The 24,403-nt window shown below is 37.8% G+C and overlaps 1 protein-coding gene across 6 annotated transcripts in view; it reads left to right on the top strand.

Moving 5' to 3' along the window:
• Nucleotides 1–21,776, top strand: part of HELZ (helicase with zinc finger) — a 92,812-nt gene extending 71,036 nt beyond the window's left edge. For 3 of the 6 annotated variants that reach the window (XM_075518521.1, XM_075518525.1, XM_075518522.1), the window contains 10 exons: nt 322–526; nt 4,611–4,662; nt 5,544–5,737; nt 8,143–8,353; nt 8,846–8,922; nt 9,108–9,675; nt 10,044–10,284; nt 11,444–11,957; nt 14,769–15,021; nt 18,253–21,776. In XM_075518521.1, the coding sequence (XP_075374636.1) occupies nt 322–526; nt 4,611–4,662; nt 5,544–5,737; nt 8,143–8,353; nt 8,846–8,922; nt 9,108–9,675; nt 10,044–10,284; nt 11,444–11,957; nt 14,769–15,021; nt 18,253–18,584 (2,647 nt within the window). In that variant the 3' untranslated portion in view covers nt 18,585–21,776. The remainder of the gene's footprint in view (nt 1–321; nt 527–4,610; nt 4,663–5,543; nt 5,738–8,142; nt 8,354–8,845; nt 8,923–9,107; nt 9,676–10,043; nt 10,285–11,443; nt 11,958–14,768; nt 15,022–18,252) is intronic. The other 3 variants (XM_075518523.1, XM_075518526.1, XM_075518527.1) reach the window with 1 other exon arrangement.
• The last annotated feature ends 2,627 nt before the right edge of the window (nt 21,777–24,403 follow it).

The raw sequence follows: 24,403 nt of genomic DNA on the forward strand, positions 1-24,403 counted from the left end.
GTTCGCTGTGTTTGGCTTTCTAGGAAAAAAATTCCAAGTTAGACCTGTCCATTACATTAATAATAAAGGTAATATACAGCCAGTGCTGTGATCTGATATGCATGGACAGAGCCGTATGTCCATTGTAAATGATCGGGGAGCTTTGCATTATGCTGTGGGGTTCAGATGCATGTATGAGCTTGCAGGATGGATGGCTTGGTCTGTAAAATGAGCAGACAGGAAAAATAAAAATACCACACAGTTATGTTAAATCTGTTTTAATTTTAACAACATCCATCAAGTCTTACTCCTTTTTATTGTTTCTAAAAATTGTTTCCATAGGAAATTTTGGGAAAGGTTTATTGCCCTATGTCATGAGAATGAAAGCCTCCACGGTATCACATTTGAACAGATCAAAGCTCAGTTGGAAGCTTTGGAGTTAAAGAAAACTTATGTGTTGAACCCACTGGCTCCTGAGTTTATCCCCCGAGCTCTTCGGCATCAACATTCAGCGAATACCACCAAACAACAGCAGTCACCACCAAAGGTAAAGTTTCACTGATGATGAATTTTGGCAGAAAGGGAAAGTGAATGTAGAAATGCCTTTTGAGAAATTATATCAGAGGTTTATGGAACAAGCTGTTTGTTTTAAAATGGCATCAATGCAATCAGATATGAATGCAAATTCCAGAGGGATCCTCAGCGTTTTCAAGTGAAAGCTCTAGACTTGTATTATAATACAGTATTTAGCAATATAGCTTGGGGTTGTCCAAGCCTTGTTTCCTTACTAAAATGTTTACCTTGGGTCACTCTGGCATGTTCATTGACTGTGTTGCAATGACCCTGACGAACTTCACCCATGGATCTTGGCCTCAGTATTTAGATAAGCCAAATTAAACCCTCTGAACAAGAGGCAATCCCTATCCCAAGCAGCTTGTGCTCTGACTGTCCCCCGAGAAACAACAGGTTGATATAGACAGTGGCAAGGAGTATAAGGAAACAACAAAATAATAGCCAAAAGTGGTTTGGTTTGATCTGAAAATCACATTTAAAATTCAGGGAGTTATGTTATGTAAGATAATTGATTTAATTAAAAGTATGTTGTAAAACAGTATATCACCTAGATTAGCTCACTGATAATGTCCTTCAGAAGACCAGATTTCATTAGGATCAAGAGGGCAGAGAGATGAAATTACCACTCAGCAGTAATTTTATCAGCTGTTTTTGTAAAAGCAGGTAAAGTGATGAAAATACATAGCTTCCTTAGGATGGTAAAGAATAACACTAAATTTTGGAGCTTTTTTGGGGAATGATATATTAGTAATTAATTCTGTTTTGATAGTTCTTTGTAGTTTATTTCAAAATCATGTGAGTTATAATTCCATTAAATTGTGTTTAGAGATGCAACTAAAATGCAGGTTGTCAGCTTTGTGATGAATTCTGTTGTACAAGAAGGAACAAACGTATGTATTTCCCATAGCTTTGCATTTTTGTTGCAGGCTGTATCATTTAAACGAAATTTTTACGACAGGTTTTTTAACTTTAACAGTGCAAAAAGGAAAGTCTTCCCTTTGGCAGTCCTTCCCAAAAGAGAGTTTGTAAGTGAGAACATTTGGTTTCTTCATCAAAATGCATTACTTTCTGAAACAAACACCAGATTTCTAAAGCATCTAGTCATGTGTCAAAACACTAGGCTTGCAGAAAAATGTAAATTAAAAAATTGTCTTTAAAAAGTCATTGCTGCACTCTCATTTTTCATGAGTGCTTCAGCCTTGAATGCATTTTCTTTAATAATAGAACATCACTATTGATATTTTTTGTTGCCTAAAATGAAAGAAGAGTATTTGAAAATGCAGGTATAGTACATTAAAAAAAAAAAAAAAAAAAAAAAAAAAAGGCAGGGTTTGGGGAAGTGAGAGTCTTGTGAATAGACTGTTCTGTTTATTTTTCTTCCAGTTTGTTAGTAAACTAAGCACTTGTGCTGTAGAAATCAGAAGAGACACTTTCAAACTGCCAGCACTGTATTTTCAGCTTAAGATCTGAAGTGTTTTACCACCTATATCATAATTATAATAAAATCTCTTCCCTCTGAATACAATTGACAGCTAGCATGTGCAGTAACAGAAGTAAAGCGAGCAGGTAATTCTCAAACACACACAGAAAATGGCTGTGATAAGTGATACATTTCCCTTTGCTCAAGTTTTAAAAGCATATGGTTAGCTTTGCTTATTTTAGACCTCCTAAGTACAATATTTAACATTAAAAGATGAAAGATTAAAAACCTAGTGCTGGTGTATTTTGTAGTGAAAAAATGAGAACAGCCTCCGATACAGTGTTTTGTGGTGAGTTTACGGACATCCGTGCAGCTCAGGGCTTGTTTTTCACATGTGCTGAAAAGTGATTTTGTAAAAACGGCACCTTCTTATTCAACAGAACTGCTCTTGGATTTATGTAAGGACATGAAAAAACACTTTGCTGTTTATTTTTTAAAGAAGAAAAAAAGTTTCAGTCCTGGCTCTCTGAGAAGCAAACAGCTAATGTGGAACTGGCTGGCTGTGGGCTGCTGTGGTTCATGGCAGCCCTGTCTGTGAGGGCATCTGCCTTCACCTGCGTTTGTGTGGCTTGGCTGGGGATGGTGGAAGTGCGGAAGGAGCCGCAGAGTTGGATAGGCACAGCCTTTATTAAAGGTGATGATGAGGAAACAAAGTTTTCAGAACTGGGAGCTTCCCACAGGGTAGTTAGCGCACAGTAAATTAGGCTCTGAATTTTACAACTCTGCCTACCTCCCGCTCACTGCCTGTGCTCCAGCTTTTCGGCCTGGATTCAGGCACTTAAATTGGGATGCATCGTCATCCTAGGTATTTTATACAGTCAGTGAGGACCACAGGTCTGATGAAGTCTCTGGAGAATACTCTCTTCTCCTGTCTGTTGACTAGAGGGGGATCCTAAGAGTGACGAGGCTGTTAACTGTGTGAAATATTGGTCTGAGTTTCCTCTAAGTGCCTTTATGTAATGTGGATTTTTATACTCTGAAGGTGGAGCAAGTTTTTAGAGGAAACTGAGTGTGTCCGTGCTCCAGTGCTCTCAATCGCCGTCAGTTGAAGTGTAGATTTAGGTGTTCTGTAGATGGGTAGGGAAATGAACCTTGATCTGGAAATCTTTGAGAAATTAAAACAGTTGAGTCCTTAATAGACTATTATAAAGTCATTAACCCATCAAAACTATTAAAAGAAAAAGACAAAAGAAAGCCAACACCTCCCTTCCCCAACTTACAAATGGCCCCTGTTGACTTATATTTACCAGTCTGATACCATTACATGCTGAAGCTCCTGTTCAACAAGACAGCTATTCTTAGGAATTTATGTAATTATTTGCTATTTCAGTTTTTAAAATATGGCACCTATAAAATACAAGTATGGTAGGTAGAACAGAGATTTGTTGGACTTGTGCACATACAGCTTGATGCTAACTGACAGCATTACAGATACAGAAATGCCTTCTACTAATCATGACTGATTAAGGCATGTAGCTCCTCTACATTTTTAGATTGAATCTTGCTCTCTTTAGTGAATAAACAGGTTTCTTTTGTTTAAGTGCTGCAATGAAAAGCAATTATTATTTTATTTTTCAATAATTCATTTTTAAAGCGAGACAAAAATTCAGAGGCCAGTTCTTTAATCTGGTTTATGCATGAGTCAACATTGTCAAACAACCTGTTTTTGTACCCTGACTAATTTGCTCAGAGTGCTGGAAAACTGCCTAGACTTATCTCCTGGGCAAGAAAAGTTTTTCAGCATCAAAGGGTTTTTAGATTTATTTTAAATTTGTGAAGGTACTTGGGTCCAGATTAAGTAAAGTATTCCTATCCTGCAAAAGACTTACGAGCATACTGGCATTTGAATATGTGCTCACAGTTTATGAATATTAACTAGTTAGTTGATGCTGTAAACTCATGAGCATGTAGGAGGGATAACTCGGTTCTGTTACCCTCCTTTACTAATGTACAGTTCAACAAGGAAAAACAGTTTCCCCAGAGTGCTCTGGTTCTTGACTCTACTACATTGTACTTTTGGGGGAGCAGTCACTAAGGGGCCAAAGTCCAGAAGCAGATATGTGAGATGTGGTAGGGAGGCAGTGTCTTGACGAGGCTGGGTGAGCAATTGAGTAAAAATGGTGGCAGCTACTTTGTCTCCAAGTTGTGTTGAAACCTGGAGAAGAAAATGGATCATGCTTCCCGTAAGAGCTGCCATGGAAGAGGAGTACTGAGGGTTACGTTAGTACTGGGTGCTGCTCCTAAAAGAAGTGAGACAGCGGGAAATAAAATGGTGAGAAAAGAAACTCAAAGTAGTTTGCTGTAACTCTCCTTGCATCTGAAAACAGGCCTTGGGAGAGAATATCCCCGAGGGACTGGTAATGACCCACTGGTTAATTTAATTAGTGGTATTTAATGTCCAACTTCGTGAATTCATAGTCACATGATGGAACTGGACAGTTGAATGTGTAAAAATAAAATGTTGGGCTAACTTCGTTCAAACTCTATTTTGTATTTAATTATAAAGTTCACTTGAAATAGAAAGCTTTGGTTTACGTAAGAATGCAAGGCATTACTGTTACTGTTTTTCCCTTTAAAGGGCAAGGTCCATCATCATAACCAGAATGACCATTTTCCACCTGATGGAATTGGTAAGTATCTGTGCTGTTACTGAAGGAATTCCTCTGAGCTTATGCTGATTTGGCTTCAGTGAAGTTGATAGTAATTTGACTTTGAAAATTGATAGTAATTTGATGATAGTAATTTGACTTTGAAATTGAGTATCTAGTCCATTCTCTATTCGAAAGCCATTTACTTCTTGTGTGCATTTGGGAAATAGATTATAGACCGTTAAGTGGACATTAGGTATTTCTGAGGCTATCCCTTTATAGGTGTTGTGGACACTGACTTTAGAGCCTTAACACAGCCTTGTCGTTGGCCTCTTAAAAATGGCTGTGTTTGAAATTCATAATGTAAAATACTGTACCAGTGAATTCGCACTATAAGAGTTAGGACGTTATATTGCATGCACTGGTTTATGATGTGCTTTGAACTTACATTGTGCTGTCATATATCCAGATATTACCAGTGATACTTTTGCAAGGTAGCATGCAACAGCTTAATAATTTTGTTATTAATTTGGAAAAGCATTAATTTAAAGCTTGTCTTCCCTGCTAAAGAAAGGAGCATGATTCTAGTTTTTGATGCAGTGTTTAACAGGTACTCTGACTGTCAGCATATTTAATTGGTTTGGGACATTCTTTCGTTAATGCAGTTACTAGCTACCTGTTTCTCTATATCTCAATTTGTATTTTCTGCCTCTTCAAATTTTTGAAATGGGATACAGGATTTGATTAATGCTTTCTCTCGGTGTATCAGACCTATGCTATTAGAGAGTTGCACACATGCTTTATAAAGATAGATGCTATTAAGATGAAGAAAGAAATAGATAGTCTTCATATTCTTTTTGTGTATATATCTTCTTTTTTTGTATGTGTGTGTGTAATATATATATATATTTTTTTCTTTCTAGTTCAGCCCAATCCTTCTGTTCTAATCGGAAATCCTATCCGAGCATATACTCCTCCCCCTCCTCCTCTGGGACCTCACCCCAATCTGGGGAAATCTCCAAGTCCTGTTCAAAGGATAGATCCACACACTGGGACAAGTATTCTATATGTACCTGCTGTCTATGGAGGAAATATGGTCATGTCTGTGCCTTTGCCTGTAAGAATTAATTTTCCTGTTGTTCCCCCCCCCCCCTATTGTATGTACAAAAATGGATGGCAAAATCAGTTAGTGAATATTTTGCAAGCTTTTTCAGCACTTTACTTCAAATACGTGGGCTTAGCTGGCTCTAGGAGTGGCTGTGCAGAGGACCACCAGAAAATGAGGACTTAAAAACATTGCTCCCACAAATAACTCCAGGCAGCCTAAAAAGCAATTTCATGTTCATGTAATTTGGTGTATTTTCTCAGCTCTAGGTTTAGGCACACCAGTGGGATCTGTCTCATCTGACTTGAGATACCTGCATCTGAATTAATTGCCTAGTCCAGTTCTTAATCATTGGAGAGACATAGGTGATTCAGAGCTTGTTTCTCTTTATTGGCTTCATACATTTTAAATTATCAGCTTTGGATGTCTGTAGTGCAAGGTGTCTGAAGTGAAGTGATAAGAAAAATAAGCATAATGGGATGTTTTCGCCTTCCAGAACCTCATAGCAAACCAGTTTCCTCTCCAATCCTTTTCCTTAATGACATTTGAGAACACAATGAAGATCCCTAATCAGGTCTTTTAGGCAACATTTATGTATGGAATTTTGCATTACAAATAAAACTGTCTCACCAAAACGTACACAAATTAAAGAAGCAGTCTCTGCTTTATTTTTAACCTTTGCAGTCACATATTCCAGGAAGAGAATGGGGAGGAAAGAACAAAGGCTGCACAAGCGATGTTGTGGAGTAACATGTATATGTGTACACAACTCCTGAAGACATGAAGGACGTGGAACCCACACATGCAGATGTGTTTAACTCCATTTGTAATGCTAAACATTGGCACACAGTTCATTTGTTTTTTAATAATATAAGTCCTCTCTTACAGTTGAGGTTATGGATGCTCCATAGGGCACTTGCTGTAGAAACTCTAGTTTCAGTTGTATGTGTTAGATCAGCTGGAAGCTACAGATTGGTTTTCTGTGCTAGGTCAAGGAATTTTCCTTTTTCCTAGCTTACTAGAAATCTGCATTTGATGGATAAGTTTAAATGCAATGAGAAGGCCAGCAGCTGTTTGTCATGCTCGCTCACATTATATTAATATCAAACCAAGATAATTTAAAAAGTTCTGTCTTATTGTTCCAAGGTTAACATATTTTTATGTATTTCCAATCAAAAGAAGTATATTAAAACTAAGTATTTTGAGCTCACCTTCCCTGAGGATGGATTTTTAAAAATAATTAAGTGGGAAGACTGAGGTACTAACGAGACAGCTGCTTTTGAAAAGAAGCTTGTTGGAGATTGTACAGGCAATAGTAGCCTAAAGCTAAAGTTCAAAGTTCACATTTCAAGGGCAAATACTAATTTAAAAAAAGAATTGCATTAAAGTTGTTACACTTAAAACAAGTAGGGACTGAAGTAAAATGTGTTTATGTTCATGGAAGATAAAATAATCTCTTTGCTTTGTTTAAGGCAGTTTCCATATCCAAGGTAAAAACATGAGGAGGTTGTCTGCTGTCATCAGTAAAGGATGCTTTGTCAGCCTGAGTGTTGATGATTACTTTCCCTGCACTCTCCTCTTATTCATACATTTTCCTCCTTTTAATAAATTCCCTACAGGGCAAGATTGAACTAATTTGATCCAGAGCTGTCTTCCTTTGCATTCCTTTTAGGAATAAAATTTAAAATGTTGTAAAAATTCCTGACTTTTTTACATGCTTTCAGGAGGTGGATTTTACTTCAAATATTTAGGAAGATGATCTGCAATACATGTGTCATGTAGCATAGACACTTTGGAGTGGCCCTGTCATTCTTAACGTGTGGATAGTCTCTTGATTCTACCAATGGTCCTGGTAACTTCACTAAGTGTCTTGTGGGTGCAGAGGTATGCTATGGCCACTCAGTCTGCGTTACAAGATTACAACGCTGGGTGGTACAAGGACCATAAAGAATTCCTCAGGTTAGAGGCTTCTCTCTCTGTTTCTCCCCAGAGACACAGCCTAATGTCTCTTTTAACTACCAGGAGAAAGGGCTTTCTATTTTCTTGAACTTCACCCACTTCTGTTTATTTAGAGAAGAGATTAATGTAAAGTTTATTAAAATACAATTTGTTCATCAGTCTTTTCTCTCTGAATTTTGAAACCACTGAAACAAGAATGGGTTTTGATACAAAATTTTTTGCCCAGGGTAGTCCTCCAAAATCTTTGCTCTTTGCCCCTTGCTGCTAGACCTGCCCTTGTTGCTCTCCCTTTCCAGCACCACCTGTAGTTGTGTGGTAGTGTGCCAGGTCATCTGATGCATGGAAAACTGGTTCTTACTGATGTAATATCAGTGTGCTTGTTATGTTACTTCCTTTAACGTACCTTAACAGATTGCATCTTTTTTTTTTTTTTTTTTTTTTTTTTTTAAATTTTGTAGGTACCATGGACGGGGTATCAGGGTAGGTTTGCAGTTGACCCTCGAATCATTACTCATCAAGCAGCTATGGCATATAATATGAACCTGTTACAGGCACATGGGCGTGGGTCTCCTATACCTTATGGCCTGGGACATCATTCGCCAGTTAGTATAGGACAACAGCAGCAGCTTCAGCACCAAGACAAGGAGCAACATGAACAAAGTCGAAATGGTTAGTTGTTGAAATTGCATTGCAAATTAGTTTTGTTATGAGGGAGTATGTACTTTAAATAGGGTATTGTGAAAAGGATTTTTTTCTTTCTTTCTTGTAAGTGAAATCGAGGGATCTACAGAGTTGGGGAAATAACCTGTGATTTGCCATTACAAATAGAATAACTAAGACATTGTGAGATTCAGAGGAGGAAGTAATCAAAGTTGGGGTGTGTGTTTGTTGAGGGCATAATTGATCTGTCTCTGTTCTGCAGTCCAGTGGTAACTACTGCTGATGTTATTTGCAATTAAGTTGGAAGAACTACTTAGTGATGATTAATGAACAAAGCGCAGAGATTAAAGGAAAAGTGTTATTTGGGTAAATTATATTAAATGTCTATGATGCTGTAAATGCTATACTATTAAGTCTAAATTTTCCTGTGTCTGGAAAAAACCTCTCAAAATAATAATTTTTTCATTGAAACTAATTAATTAATTTCTTAAATATTTTTAGGTAAAAGTGAAAACACTGCTGGACCTGAAATCAGTAAAATTCGAACACCTGAGAAGAAACCTGTGGAATCCAAGCAGGTGGGTTTGTCTTGTTTGGGTTTGGTTTTGTTGTGGTTTGGTTTTGTTGTGTGGGGGATTTTTTTGTTTGTTTGGTTGTTTTTTTTAATATTCCCTCTTTTAATGACTTCATTTATTACTGACATGGTTTTTGTTTGGGTTTTTTAATGTAAATTTTCAAAGTTTTTTTCATTCTCTTTTTGTAGGTTGACTTAGAAGCAAATTCTCAGAATAGAAGCCCAGAGTCACGTTCCAGTGTTGGTTATCCTAATGCTAAATTTCATCGCAAAGATAATCTTAACCCCAGGCAGCTGAATCTACATCTCACCCCACCCCACTCACAGTATGCAGTTCCCAACCGCCACTTCCAGCACGTGTCACAGATACCAAGGCAGCCATATCCTCTGCAACAGCAGCAAAACCTTTTAAGTCAACAACAAAATCATTTGCCTGAACAACAAAACCAAATGCCACCCCAGCAAAGCCAGGTAGTTCAGCAGCATAATCATTTGAATCAGCAGCCTCCACAACCTTCGCAGCTTTCCCCTGCTTACCAGGCAGGCCCCAGCCAATCTTTTTTTAATAATCCAATTCCCCACCGACCACATTCTCCTGCTGTAGATGCTGTGATTTCAGAACAACACCCCCCACCTATGTTACAAGAAGTCAATAATCCTTTGAGGCCCATTACACAGCACAACCCTGTTCTGCCAACCCACTTGAACAACTTCATTGAAGAGAATCCATCAGGAATGCCCTTAGGGGACACTTTAGGTAGGTGACTTTCCTTTATTTAAATTTGGAGTGTGCATTTATAACTACATTGAAGTGAAAATGAAGGAGGTATTTACCTTTTCAGGCATATTGCCTTGAATTGGATCGTTGTTGGGTTAGTTTCCATAAGTAATGTCATTGAGCATAATTTGCTGCTTGAGGCATGTTTGAATATTCAGCACTTTATTAGAAGATTCATGTTTATATGATTTTCCATGTGATTTAAATAACCAGGTTATACACTGCAATGCAGTTAGTATATAATAAGCCCTGGAATATACTGTATAAAAAGTATTCTTTTTTTTCTGACATAAAGATCTTTAAAAAGGGGCATTAGATAAATTTTTTTTTTAAAACTATTTTTATAGATCGTATGCATGGAAATGTAGCTTTGGAAACAATAAGGCAGCAACAACAAGCCAGGTTACAGCAATGGAATGAACATAATGCCTATCTCAGTCAAGGCACTATTCCATATCAACACCATCACCATCCTCATCTACCACATCTTCCTCAGCAACCAATTGGATTGCATCAACAGCAGCAAGTTAGGGCAAACTGGAAACTTGCCAGTAATACAGAAGATGAAACAGAGGCAACATATTCAAGGTATTTGTTTACTGAGTCATCAGAGCTTGTATGAAATTGAGCAGTGGGCACCTATCTGTAACACTGTGATCAAGTGCAAGGCACTTAAAGGTATTGCTTTTTGCTGCTGGTATTATGAAGGTTAAAATAGTTGGCAGGCTGCTTACAACTATGCTTTTATTATGTGTTATGCTTTATTCTGTTAGTATATTGGGCAGTAAAGCTGTAGTGGAAAAAATACTTTTATGGAGCTTTTCAGTGCTGTATTTATGGAATAAGGAACGGATAGAGAGTAACAACCTTGTGTTTATAAAAGAGGTGTCTGAGTGTAGTTAAGGCCTATTTAAGTTGTAAATTCTTCACATTGAATTAGGAGTCTCAGATTTATGTGCTTGAAAAGAAACAAACCAACCCCTCCCCAAACACTGCTCCCCAACAAAACCTAAACTTTTCTTCCTTTTCAAAAAGCCTTTGCTTTTAAAGGCAGATTAAATTAAAAAAAATGCTTATATTTGAGATAGAACATTAGGGGGCAAGAAGGGAAGCTGTTGAACATAAACAGAAAAAACGGTTCCAGTGGTCATCAGCTTTAATCATGTATATTGTAAAGGCTGGGTTTTTAAATTGCCTCTGCTTACTGTCATCTCCCACTGTGCTTTATTTTCCATCTGGTTTGTTATAGCCATGGTAAAGCCTCTAAATGCTCTCTTATCTGACTCTGTGAAGTGCTGAATTGAATATTCTTGACCTTTTGAAGAAGTTTGGAAGTATATTGTGCAAGTGAGGGGAATCCCCAATTATTCTGGTCTTTGCCTTTTAAGGGGTTAAAATTTTCTTTAACTATGTGAAGTTTTTTACCTTGTATAATAAAGCAGGAAATCCTTACCTTCGTTGTCTCTTAAGAGATAACAAAAAATTGATTCTTCTGACTGAAAAGGAAATCTCAAGAGTTATTAAAACTTTGAGATGATTCAGGTAGGTATTTCATCCCAGTAATCCTCTTGTGCCTAATTTCTGATTGCTCACAGTCATATCCTTTGAAGTTAGGGTCAATAAGCGCAAAGATGAGTATATTTAAATTCAGTGGTTTGTGCTTTGAGTTTTCTCAACCTCAAAAAGAGTGGGATTTCAGCAAAACATTTTTTTTCTTTTTCTTGATACATTTATTCTGTCAATACAGATTCCAGGATTTGCTCAGAGAACTGTCACACCGTGATCAAAGTGAAAGTCGGGACTTAGCTGAAATGCCACCCCCTCAGTCAAGACTGTTGCAATACAGACAAGTTCAGCCCAGAAGCCCACCAGCACTCCCTTCTCCTTCCTGCAACTCTAACCACAGTGGTCACTTTCCTAACTTCACTGAAAACAACAGAGACATTGAAATACCCAGTAACCCAGCATTTCAGCAGCATTTACCCCAAATATACAATCCCCCTTTCTCAATGCCATCTGAACATATAACCCCATCTCCCTTGAAATACCTGCAACCTGATGGATCGTGGACTTACGCTAACCTACAGCAGAATCACCTTATGGGGCAGGGCTTTCATTATGGTATACCTCCATTGCCCCATAGGTCGCAACAAAACCCTTTTATACAAATACAGAATCATCAGCATGCAGTTGGTCAGGAGCCATTTCATCCACTCACATCTCGAGCAGTATCTGCTTCTTCGCTCCACAGCTTAGAAGAGGTAGGCATTTTTGTCTGCGTATGCAATTGTCATGTCATTTTAATATCAAATTATATTCTGAAGTGGTCATGAATGCAAAATATCTCATGTATTAAAAGCTCACACTGGGAATTTCTGCTTCTCTTTTCACCCTGTGCATATCTGTGGTTCTCATCAGTGCAGGTATAACATTTTCTCTACTAAGCAGGAGGTCTGGGCTTTTTGAATGTTACTCAGAGTTTTCTTGCAATCATTGCTCTGTTATCTGTATGTCATTTGCCTGGAGTGCAAATTAACCACACCCCAGGTGCAAACTCATGAAATGACTCTCTGGAAAGTCAGGTTGAGTTACTTTTCATACGAACTTGAGACCAGAGCAGTGCAGTTGTTTTAGTGTGGTACAAAACCTGATTTAATAAATCCCACCTGGCCTGAGCTAATTCTGTGTAAAGCTATCTTGTGTCTTTTTGGGGCTCAGAGTGTTGGAAATCAGTGCAGAGATATCCAGCTGTGCTGCATGAATCTGGGTCCAGCAGAAACCCTGCCACAGCAGAGCTGGCTCTATCCCTCTCGATCTTTTTTTGTTCTGGACTCTAAGGGGGTGTGTTATGAGATGCAGACTATCCAAGCACATACAACTAGGACAGGTCACATTTTGAACAGGAGTTTTTAATCCCTGTTGGAATCTAGAGTGCTAAGGAGTGTATGATATGTAGACATGGAGTATGCTGGAGCCAGGTTGTATTCCAGGAATGTCAGAATTAATATTCTCAGATAATCTTGCACTGACTGCATGTAATCCGATATTTATACATAAAGTTAAGTGGCTTGTTCTGTGATGGATTTCTGTCAAGGTTTTTACAGAAGCTGTGGGGGTATCCCTGCTCATCACGATCCCACATAATACATATTTAATTGTCTTTCGACTTCTGAAAATAGAAAATACTTAGTTTATATGCCTGAGCAAAATAACTGAAATTGAATTCCAGTGCATTTTACAAATTCCTGTCTTACACAGATCCAGAGAGGTTAATGGAGTCCTCAGGCCCAGCTAGAGCTGTAGTAAGGTTTGGTTTTATAGACATTTAAAAATTCTATGTCTCGGTCCATTAAGCCATACCACCTTGTATAAAATCTAATACTTTGTGACAACAGTTAATATCGTCAGTACAGCGGGACATAGGAACAATGGCTTTTCAGCAGTAATAAACTAATAAATATTCCTACAGAGTTTGTGACAGCTCCTGCTATCTGAAGACAAATAGAGTGAGCCTTTATGTAATTAGTGCAAATTCGTTTTAGTTCTTATTTCTTCTTCCTTTCAAAATATGTGACAGAAATGCCAAATGCAGTAAAAGTGTTAGAAGACAGAGACTTGCATGTAACGTTTCCAGGACTGCTAGTTCAGCTGGTAGGTAGGACTGAATATATAACGAAATCAAAATGCAGTTTTAGGTGTATTTTTAACAGAGATCCCTCATGTAAGGCAGGTGTCAGGGGAGATGTCATGACTTTTGGTATCTTTACTAAACTGTTTTCTCAATCACTATCTATAAAACTGTTCATTGACTTGATACTTGAAAGCTTTTGCCTAAGGTTGGTCAAACCAGATTTGAACTGCATATCAAAGGGAATACTTAAGTTATTCTTTCTGGTCCTGTACTTGCAAGCGTCCAGAACTTTGATAACTTCCTGATTGCTTACCAAAATTGCCCATTAAACTCAATAAAAAGTATACTTTTGGGTGTGATTCAGGCAGTAACGTCTGAATTTTGGGGTTTTTTTGTTGTTAAAGAATATCCTCAAGAGAGTGACAGGATATCTTTAAGTGCTGTTCCCTTGATAGATCATAATAGTGTGGCAGCTATAATGAGATATTACAGGTTTTTTTCATGCACTCTTTCTCTCCCTGTCTGTTTTTTGTGGATGATAGAATAACAATATTGGGGCATTGCGAGCAAGTTATTTGATGTTTATTTAGCTAACTTTTTATGACATTTCATTAGGATGTTTACTTTTTGCCTTTACCAAGTATAGATTTACTTCCATGACTTCTGTTATTTGTGCTCTTGTTAGTCAGTACAGTGCAGAAGGAAGCAAATACTGTGTTTATTTTTTTAAAACAAACTGTAATACAACAGGCTTGCTTTGAATCTTGAGAAAGTTTAGAGGGTCCTTAAAACTGAACTCTTGAAGCCACCAGGTTTATTAATGGAGCTCCTGCCATTTTCATCTATATGATCTACAGGGTTTATGGAAGCAAGTAATTTCTGTAGTTTCAGATGAAATTCTCTGCATTATTTCTCCGGAGGGCGCACACTTCTCCAGAGCATTTGTTTTGTGTGTACATACACAAAATCCAGTATACAAATGTGTCATGCTTCCCCAAACCCTGGTATACAAGTCACTCATTTGTCCCTTGGAAACTAAAAGCCATTTTTTTCCTCTCTACATTGTAATTGAACATTTTCTTTTGCTCTTGTATCTTTCTGTGCTTCCTTTGCCTCCTTTGTAAATGCTGGGTAGCTTCCTCCTCACTTTGTGATACATCTCCCACGTAGGAGTGTAAGATGTAAAGGTTGATAAGAATTAAGGAATCTCAGTTGATGCTCTTTGCACTTCATTTAAAAATCTTTGTCTGTTTTGTGTGATTAAAATACGTTATTAGTGACTGCTAGATACAAAATATAATGTGAAATGTATTAGATTTTTTTTTTTTTTTTCTGGTAAGGCATTGCAGGGAAAAAAATTGGATGGGAAAATGGTATTTGGTGCATGCAGTTAAATAAAAGGAGCAAAAGGCCTTTTTTTGTTTTGTTTTTTTGTTTGCAGTATGAACCAAGAGGACCAGGCAGGCCGTTGTACCAAAGAAGAATTTCCTCTAGTTCAGTCCAGGCTTGTTCTGAAGAATTAAGCACTCCTCAAGACAGTCTTGGTCAGTGTAAAGAGCTTCAGGACCACAGTAACCCATCATCTTTCAACTATTCATCACCTGAGTTGTGGGTAAACTCCTCCTCATCTGCCCCATACCCAAACATTCCATGCAATGGAGCCAACAGAGCAGTTCCACCCCGGGAGTTGTTAGGTAGGTACAGACTTGATCTTTGCTTCTCTGCTTCTCTCTCTGCTCCATTAAGTAGACTATTCAGGCTGGAGTGAGCAAGTCTAAATGAAAGGGTTGGCGTTATTTTTTTCTTTTCACAAAATGCTTTCTGCCATCTCTTCAAATCCCGAAACTAATTTCCACAAAGATTTTTTTAAAAGTATTCATTGTTTTAGTAGTTAAAGGTTTGCTTAGAGTAATCCTATTTTCATTTGCTGCCTTGTTAACATCCTGGTACGTTGCCGATGTCTTAAGAATACTACTGTTGAGTATTCTTCATCTACAAAAAGCAATACTGCTCCTTAGTCTGCTCACAAAAGTTCTAGTAAACCCACGTAGTCTCTTACAGTGGTTTCAAGTGCAGCTGAGTTTTTGCTAAAAGGACCTAAGGTAACTGGTGGGATTTATTTGCAAGATAGGTTATTTGTTTCCAGAATCAATGACATTTCTTGTTGATGTTACAGTCTGGGGGAGAAACAACATAAACTGAATTAGTAATCTCAGTGTATTTCCTAGTAAATTCTGGTACTTCATCAAAATAATGATGAAGTTTAAACTCTCACCATGGAAGAATCGCACTGGAACCTGGCTTCCCTGGTGGTAGGAGCAGTGCTGATTGATTTAGCAGAGAGAAACTAAATTAACTTTTCAGTGATTAAAAAAAGCTGCAAGTAGAGGGTTGGAGCAGCGTAACTGTTCTTCTGTTCTCCATATTTTTAATGTTTGTGGGAAAAAAAAAAAATTACCAGGATAGTACAGTTTCTTCTCCATGATTTTACTTTAAGGATTTCCAATGATAATTAAAGAAAAGTTCATAAAAATATGAACAATCTTCCAGTGTGAAAATTAAAAACACTTAATAATGTGAAAAAATATTTATAAGCTGGTTCTATTGCCCTTAAAAGACCTAATTGCTTTAGGTCAAATTTTATAAACCTAAAGCATCTTGTAATTTCATAGTGTAGTAATTGTGAAGTAGAAACATGCAGTGTAGACTGAATGAAAAAAAGCTCTTTATATCAGCGACAGTGCTCAAGAGTTAAGTTCCTAATGTGCATTTTCATTTCCAAAGTGTGAAAATGTTATTTTACAAAAACATATTTATAGCACTGTCTCTTGTGCTAAGTTCAAAGCTTCAAGCTCAAGGCACCTCCTTCAATCTGTTTATATTTTTACTGAAAACCAAGGAGCTGGAAGCATGATATTATGTGTCATCAGGAGTGGCATCCATCTCTGAAGTTGCTCTCTAGACTCTGTGGTTTTCTAATAGGAGCTGAGGAACCCTAGCAAGATTATGCTGGGATAGGCTGATTCCACATTTCCTTGCTTTAATGTAAAGATTGAGAACATGTTTGTGAGTAAAATCCTCAGAGGAAGTATGCGTATGTAAAAAGTACCATATCTATACATTTGCTAATAAATCCTAAGCGAAAGGGGCAAGTTTTGACTAGTATCTATCTGTATCTGCTACGAAAATATTTTTATTGTAGTTAAGCATGGTTTCTGTTTTGTAAATAAATATATGTGCAACATCACCCTGTATCTAATAGTTCATGCAAACAAATCTCCATTTTTATGGCTGCTGTGCTTTTCTGCATTTACAGCTCACTGGCTATGATGATCATTTTTAAAGCCCAAATGTGTTTTATAGTGCTAAGGGTTAATGACCAATAACATCAGTGTTTCTGGTTACTATTGATTTTTATCCATGAAATAAAAATCCATGAGAATGAGATGCTATGAACTAGTCCTGTGCCTGTGTTTGTTGCCTGAGAGTGAGCAGTCATGACCCCAGACCGTTCAAGGGCTTCTATTTCCTGTACATCAGGAATGGCTGCGGCACAAGTATTCGGTTATATCAGTGTGGATTTATGGAGTGCAAGGAGAGCTGCTGTGAATTGCTCAGTGTTGTTATATTCAGGCATTTTCCAAAATTGCAATTTGAGAGCATGATTTGCATTGCTTTTTCTGTTGATAGAAAGAAAATGATTTGAGTTCTTATTCAATATGTTTATTCCATATTTTTTCTTCAGTTAGATACCTGTACCACACACAGCTTTCACCTCTGGCCGTGCTTGTCATTACTTGCCTTCTCTTGAGTGCTATGGTTATTTTTGGGAGGTTTTTTTGCTTGTGTTCTGGGGTTTTTTTTGGAATCGTAGCAACCCTAGCAAAACTGTTTTGCTTATGTGCTTTCCATATTCATTCTTCTATGGGTTGGGTTGGGGTTTTTTTTTTTGGTTTGGGGTTGATGGGTTGGTTTTTGGGTTTTTTTGAGTACTTTATGAAAAACAAAAGCTTGTGTGTGACCCTTGCAGTGAGAAACTTACTATATACTTATGTTTTTCTACTTTTGTACTCATTTGATGGTACATTTTTGTATGTGCACTTTAAAAATAACATCTACATTTAGAGATTGAAATAATTATGGAATATATCTGTTGCCCAACTCCTAGGCTATTTTAGATAGAACGTATACCTGCATTTCAGCGTAGAGTTCCTCTAGCTATGTAAGACAGCAGAATTCTCCAGACAAAAGTAAGATACCTCATTAGGATTCAGGAAATTCACTTGAAAGCAGTTTTATACCTATGGTTTAAAGCACCATTTTTTCTGATAGTTACAGGAGTTGTTAAATCTGGAGCAAGAACATATTAATTAGCAGGAATGCATTCAGACTAAAATATCAATAATTAGTTGGTTGGCATTCAGGACTCTGAATTGCTGTTTGAGAATGAATTATATATGGTGCTGTAAATTTTAATTTTAGCCTATTAAGCTATAAAGCAAGAAGAATGAAATAGTCTTTGTGCTGTCTCAGTGGATAAAGTATTTAAATTAGAGTATATCCCATTCTGAAGCAGCAGCTTCAGTGCATCTGCTAAATCCACCTGTGCAGAATTGCAGGTTCAGTGTTAAGAACTCCATAGGTGCATGCACATGGAGAATATTTTTAATAACATCAGTCTTCTCGGCATTGCTGACAAGGGTAACACAAGATCCAATAGTTGGAAATGAAGCTAGATAACTTAATTATGCAATTTCCTAGAACCAAGTGTGACTAAACATAGAAAATTGGTGGTGGTGATGGTGGTGAAGGTTACCAGAAGAGGTAGTTTCGGTACCCCTCAGTACTTGCTTTGGGGTTACTACAGATAGATTTCCTAAGTCAGAGCTGTTCACTTAAACAAACTCTGGTTACTCCTTTCACAGCTCCACCGAAGACGGTCAAGCCCCCAGAGGAACACCTGAAGGCCGAAAACATACAGCTATCCAATTCCTTCAACTACAGCGTGCTACAACATCTTGGCCAGTTCCCACCTCTCATGCCCAACAAGCAGATCGTCGAGTCGAACAGCAACAGCCAGCAGAACGCTGGTGGGAGCAAGCCTGTCATGTCCTACGCAAGTGCTCTGCGGGCTCCGCCAAAGCCCAAACCTCCTCCTGAGCAGACAAAAAAGAATAGCGACCCTTTGTCTTTGTTTCAGGAACTTAGCCTAGGTAGTTCATCAGGTAGCAATGGCTTTTACTCCTATTTTAAATAATCAGATTATTTTTTTTAGAGAGAATTTAATTTTTATTTGTGTCAGTAGATCTAAGATAGTTGGGGCTTCACCTGTAGTTGCAAATATTCCCTTTGTTTATATTAGTAAATATATCCTCACTTAATTGCTTTGCTGCTAGACTTGCAACTAATTTTTTATTATATTCCATTATTTTGCATTTTTTGATGTGGGTCGGTTTTTTGGAAGCTTTTCTGTAGGAAAACACACACATGTTATTTTTTAATTTGTGTAATGTTAATGATAGGTTGCATTAAACTAGCAGCTGAGAGGTTACCTGTACAACTTTAAAAAAAGGAAAAAAAAAAAAAGAAAAAAGAAAAAAGTAAAAAAAAAGTTTGTCTAAATTGTATTTAAGAAGATTGTAAGTAGCATTTACATTTATTCAATAACATTAGCATACTATGCTGGGTTTCTGTACCAGAAATGGCCAGTTAATGTAAAAATGTATGTTATTTCTGCTTAAATTCATTTAATTTTTTTTTTTTAAATAAAGGTGCAGCATCTTCTAAATACTTTCAGTTTTATCAGCTTTTTTGTGAAGGGATGCTGCATTCTCAGACTTTTATAGTTTTAGATTCTGTATGATGTGGTATTGTATTTTCCATCCACTGTAGGGTAAAGTAAAGGCATTCTTTGCAGACACCTATGCCATTGTTTGGAAACATTCAGATAAAAAGTATTGGTATACTTTAAAATAAACAATTAAAAAACCCACAAAAAAACAAAAAACAACAAAAAACAAAAAAACTCTACATTTTATTTTTGGACAAGCTAGTAATATAAGCTTGTTTGAAAAGTTAATTTGATAGGTTTTTTAAATGAATCATGAAGCTGAAAATAAATTTTTAGGTATGTTGGTGCTTAGTAGATTTAATAACTATTTTAAAAAAAATGCGTGAATTTAGTAAAATACTTTTTTGTTTGTTTGTTTAATTTTTTTTCCACTATGCATGTGTAAATGTTTGTAATCTGGCTTTTTCCTCCCCCCTTCTCCAGTGGTATAAAGAATTGTGCCGCTTTAATTTTTTTTTTTTCCGGTAAAACTTTTGGTACATTATTTGATGTTTACATTAAAATGTGACATTATACAAGGAAATTCAGATATTTTGCTAACTGTTTTGTTTGAGGAACATCATTAAAGAAGAGATTTAATGTTTGTCAAAGCTGTATCCAAATTAATCTAAATCTTTTGGGGATAAGAATGGTTACCAGGTTACTTATCTGTATGAGTTCTGCTAAGTTCTCCACAAACCTGGCCCTTTAGGAATACAAACTGAAAAAAAAAAAAATTATGGGATATTTACAAATTAAAGAAACAAGCGTGAAAGAAAACTCAGAAGATAAACTTTGTCCATAAAGATTTCCGGTCTTGCACACTGTTCATACTTTTGCGGCTGGGGAGATAGAGAGGGGTGTTTGTATAGTTTCCCCAGAGAAGCAGTCCCTCCTTTTACACTTGAAGAAATAACTTTAAATCTGGGAAATATGTTGCAGGGACTGAGCTGGGTGTATTTGCAGTATTCCTCCACTTATTAGATACAAGAATTAAAATTTTAGAGCTGTGTGGGGGTGATTTCAGATTTTTACAGCTGTCCATGGGACAACTTACTAATGAGCAGTGGCTGCTGCTGTATTCAATCAGATTTTTGCTCTGGCTACAATCAGGTTTTTTTGCATTTGACTTCATGTTTTAAGGCAAAGGTCTTTATGTAATGGGGTTGATATTAAACTCAGTACACCGCAGAGGTTTGCATATAAATTTTTGATTCCAAATCTTTGCTGGTTCGTGATTCAGAAACTTAATCTGAAAAACTTTTTCCTTCTTTTTGCTGTAAAGAAAAGCACGCATAACTCGTTAATTTATTTCCTAATGTCTATACCAAACAAAAGATGCTGGGAGAGGGGAAAGCCCCTGCCAAGTTATGCTTAGCACTTCAGCATATGGCATCAAATCAAGAGGACCCAAAAATGAGTAGAGGCCAAATTCTGCAACCTTGAATCAAGCAAAACTACTGTTAAATGGGTTTTTGCCGAGCTGACAGCTGCAGAAATAGGTCCATGGGAAATTTGTTTGCAAGGGCCGGGCGTGTGCTCAGTGTAAGTTAGCCTCAGTCTTTTTTATTTCAGTGGAGCTGTGCCAGTTCTCCTCAACGGAGCACCTGGCACTGCTCTGAGAGAAGAAAAATCTGTGTGCCTGAACGTTATAGTCTGTGAAGAGTTCTTGATGAGATGTGCAAGACTATGACAGAGGAGAGGTAGGGTTCAAATGCACTTCACTTCGCCGAGTCGGCATTGTAATTTCAGGGGTTTCAAAATCACTCATTTATATGGAGCAGTCTTTTGATTCTGTTCACCATATTTGAATATTAAACTAATAAACATCACTTGTTAATTTACTGCTATCTGTCAATTAGTTAAGGGGGAGATGGTCGCATCTCACCACATTTTATTCTGTTTTACACTGGCATTTTATCTACACTGAAAGTACTATGCATAGAGGAGCATTTTCTCTCTGACTTACAATTTCAATTCTGTAACTTTATGAAAATCCCTGCTGGTTTTGGTTCTAAATTTTCAAAAGTGCTCTCACCCAGGGGTTTGAGGATGGTATAGTAGAGATCTTCTGACTATCAGCTTTGGAAATGTTTAGCATGAATCAGTTGCATTTCTTAGAGTTAATTTTTTTCAAAAAGATTATTTATTTTGAAATGTCTTGTCTAGCCATTATATGTCATGTATATAGCCCTGAGTGGGATCTTTTGTTTTTAGAGCAAATTATCCAATGTTTATTGAAGTCATAGCTGTTTAAAAAACCCCAAAACTGTATTGTAAACTCTTCTAGGGCTTTAATCGAACTCTTATTAAAATCAAATTAAGCCTTACAGATGACTCCAGTGGGCACTGGCTCAGGCTGCACTGTAAATATGGAGCTGTTATGATTACAGTGAAAATTCAAAACGATTAGTTTAGATTTTTGGTTTGTGTAAATTGTCTCAACTCTGAGGAAATGAATGGAGGCTTGGGCATATACACCAACTGAGTGTTTGGCTCCTTGACTTTTTTATAGCTAAAATGTCACACTTAAAAGTACAATCAGTGCCAAATCCCACGCTCCTTGTCCAGGAATAAACCCCCATTGTTGTCTGTGGAAAATCTAAATGACGAGGTCATCCCCATCTAAATTTTAAAGCTTGTATTTAATATCAAGAATAAGTTCTGGTTTTATTCTCTTTAATTCCAGTTTTTCATGAGAAAAATCTGGATGTCTCATGGGAGGTTGTCACTGTGGTGTTAAGAACTAATAAAAGAATTGAGAGAAAGATTTTTAAAAACTTATTTGAACTCTAAAAAATTAAACTTTTTTTTCATTTCAAATAGAGCTTCTACCCTTTAAAAAGCTACTTACTGAATGCAGCTGGTAGGTTTCCCTGTGTATATTTGAAGACTGAATTCTTACGAAACTGCAAGCTTTAAACTTGTCTTTACTAAGTCGGAAAAAGAAACCAGAGGAGATGCTGCTCGCTTCCATGAGCACAGAAGTAACTTGGAGGTGGATTGTGAAATAACGTTTACATCTTTTGACGGTATAGTACTTTCCTTTGGTGTCCTGGGTACGCTCTGTTGGGGTGTGCGATATGACTGTGCTTGTCCACAGCTTGCCTGGTTTGCTCCTGCCTTTCCTGCCTGCTGGAAATCAACCTGTTTCTGAAAGGAGCTCTGCCGCTGCCAAGGTCTCGGGCAGAGCTTTCGTGGTACGTCCCTGCCTTGCTTCGTTAGTTCTCTGGCTGCCGGGCTCTTCTGTCGTGTGCCGGTCTCCCTCTCTGTAGGACGCTTAAGTGCAGTGGATCCAGCTGGGGATGCGTTCTCGGGTCTGTCAGTGGTGTCAAGCTCCTCGTAACCAAGAGCATCTCATAGGGACAATGCCCCTCCCCGTCCTGTCTAGCATAAATCTTCACCCTTTACAATGCTCAGCTGCTATTCAAATGGCAGCCTTAAGTGTTTCCACAATACAACTAATAAATAGCTGTTATGCATAAAAGCTGGCTAGTTAGAACCAAAGCTCCTGCATCCCTCCTGAAAGTTGTAATCTAGTTTAGTTTGTACTGTTTTACTTAATTGTATGGGCTATGGCACTACTGACCCTTAGCAATATGTGAGTGCTTCCATTGACTTTACAAACCCTGTGCATACTGTTCCCTACTTTGATTAATTAATGTTTTGTTCCCAGCTTTGTCAAGTTCAGCTGGTTTTTTTGCAGAGATCATGCCGTATAAGCAATTCTTTTGCTATGTATATAATATCTCTGCTATAAGTAGCACTGAGAGCAGGGTGTTTGACCACTCTAAATTTTCTTTTTAGAGTGAACTCAAGCATATCAGAATCCGCACGTTTCCAGAGCAATAAGCCCATGATGCTCATGCTCTGCCTGTCTCATCGTTCAACTCATTTAATGTGTTTTGTTAGTTTTTAAGTTTCTAGTTTTCCTAGAAAAATTGCAGACAATTAACTCGTCAAGATGGATGGTGATGATCTATGGTGCCTATAAAAAAATTTGCACATCATATTCCTTGACATGAAATATGGGCTATTTGTTGGTATAGCAATACTTGCGCCAGTATCTTTTTGTTGGTTGCGTCAGGGAACAAGGATTGAATCATTCTAAGTTCTTTTCTTTCATTCAAGTAAAGTAAAAGGATTTGCAGCAAATGTGGTGGAAACATCAGTTCGGTGTGGGGGTTTTGGCACCTTTAGTTGAGAAATGTTGAAAAGTTTTTACCTCATTTAGGATTAATCAATGCTTCCGATAAACTACACAAAATGCTCTGTGATCTGAATTATCCAAGACGAGTTAGAAGATGTCAGTCCATTTTCCGTAAGACTTGCTCCCTCCTGCTGTAAAGCCTTCGCGGTGCTCTCGGCGAGACCGGTGGTGGCGGGCACAAAACTGAACCAGAGCCCTGGGGTGCAGCCCTGCCAAAACAGGCCCGTGCTGCTGGTTTTATTAAAAGGAGAGTAGGCCAGAAATCAGAGTTTACTCCCTTCTCTGCATTTCTTTGTAGAAAGCAAAGAGCGGCTCGCTGTGTGTCTAGCTGCAGAGTGTGCATATGTGATGTCTGTATGGCTTGAATTTATGTTCAGTAGCTTCACTGGAGCCAGAACGTCAATCAAATATGACAAAGCAAGAACAATCTCATCCTCTACTTCAGTCAAAACTAAGACGTAACGCTCTTTTCTTGCCCCTTGGTGATAATGGAAAGGGGAAATAATTTGAGTAGATGCCTTTAAAACAGATCCTATGGTTGCTATGGGTGTAATCTGTGGTACCGAGCAGCCTAATACTCCAGTATTTAAGTTATAAAAATAACGTAACATTTAAAGGGGCACTGTCCCACCATGGAAAGCAGCAGCTTATTTTAAGGGAAGTTTAAAATGCGGTTTATGCGATAAACAGTTTCTGCACATCGGTCAGGTTCCTGGCATGCAATGTCCGACTGGAGCGCACTGGATCGAGCCCAGGGGCTCGGTGTTATCTCCAGGGCCCTCCCTGGGGCCGGCAGGATGTGGCACTGCAAACAGCCGTCGCGTGACGTTGGTGACCTCTGGAATTGGGTACGTTCCTCAAGAGCTGTCAAGCCCAGGAGAGAAAGTGCCCTCTGCAGCGGGGCCGTGGATCTCATTGCAGCGGGGGCAAAAATTCTCTGATCTTTCAGACCTTCTGGAAATAATTTCCACAACTGTCAAAGTAAGGAGAAAAAAGAGGTGATGGCCACAAGGAAGTGACAGAGTGGAAAGGGATC

Source organism: Mycteria americana, chromosome 16, assembly GCF_035582795.1.
Source record: "Mycteria americana isolate JAX WOST 10 ecotype Jacksonville Zoo and Gardens chromosome 16, USCA_MyAme_1.0, whole genome shotgun sequence".
Classification (NCBI taxonomy): Eukaryota; Metazoa; Chordata; class Aves; order Ciconiiformes; family Ciconiidae; genus Mycteria; species Mycteria americana.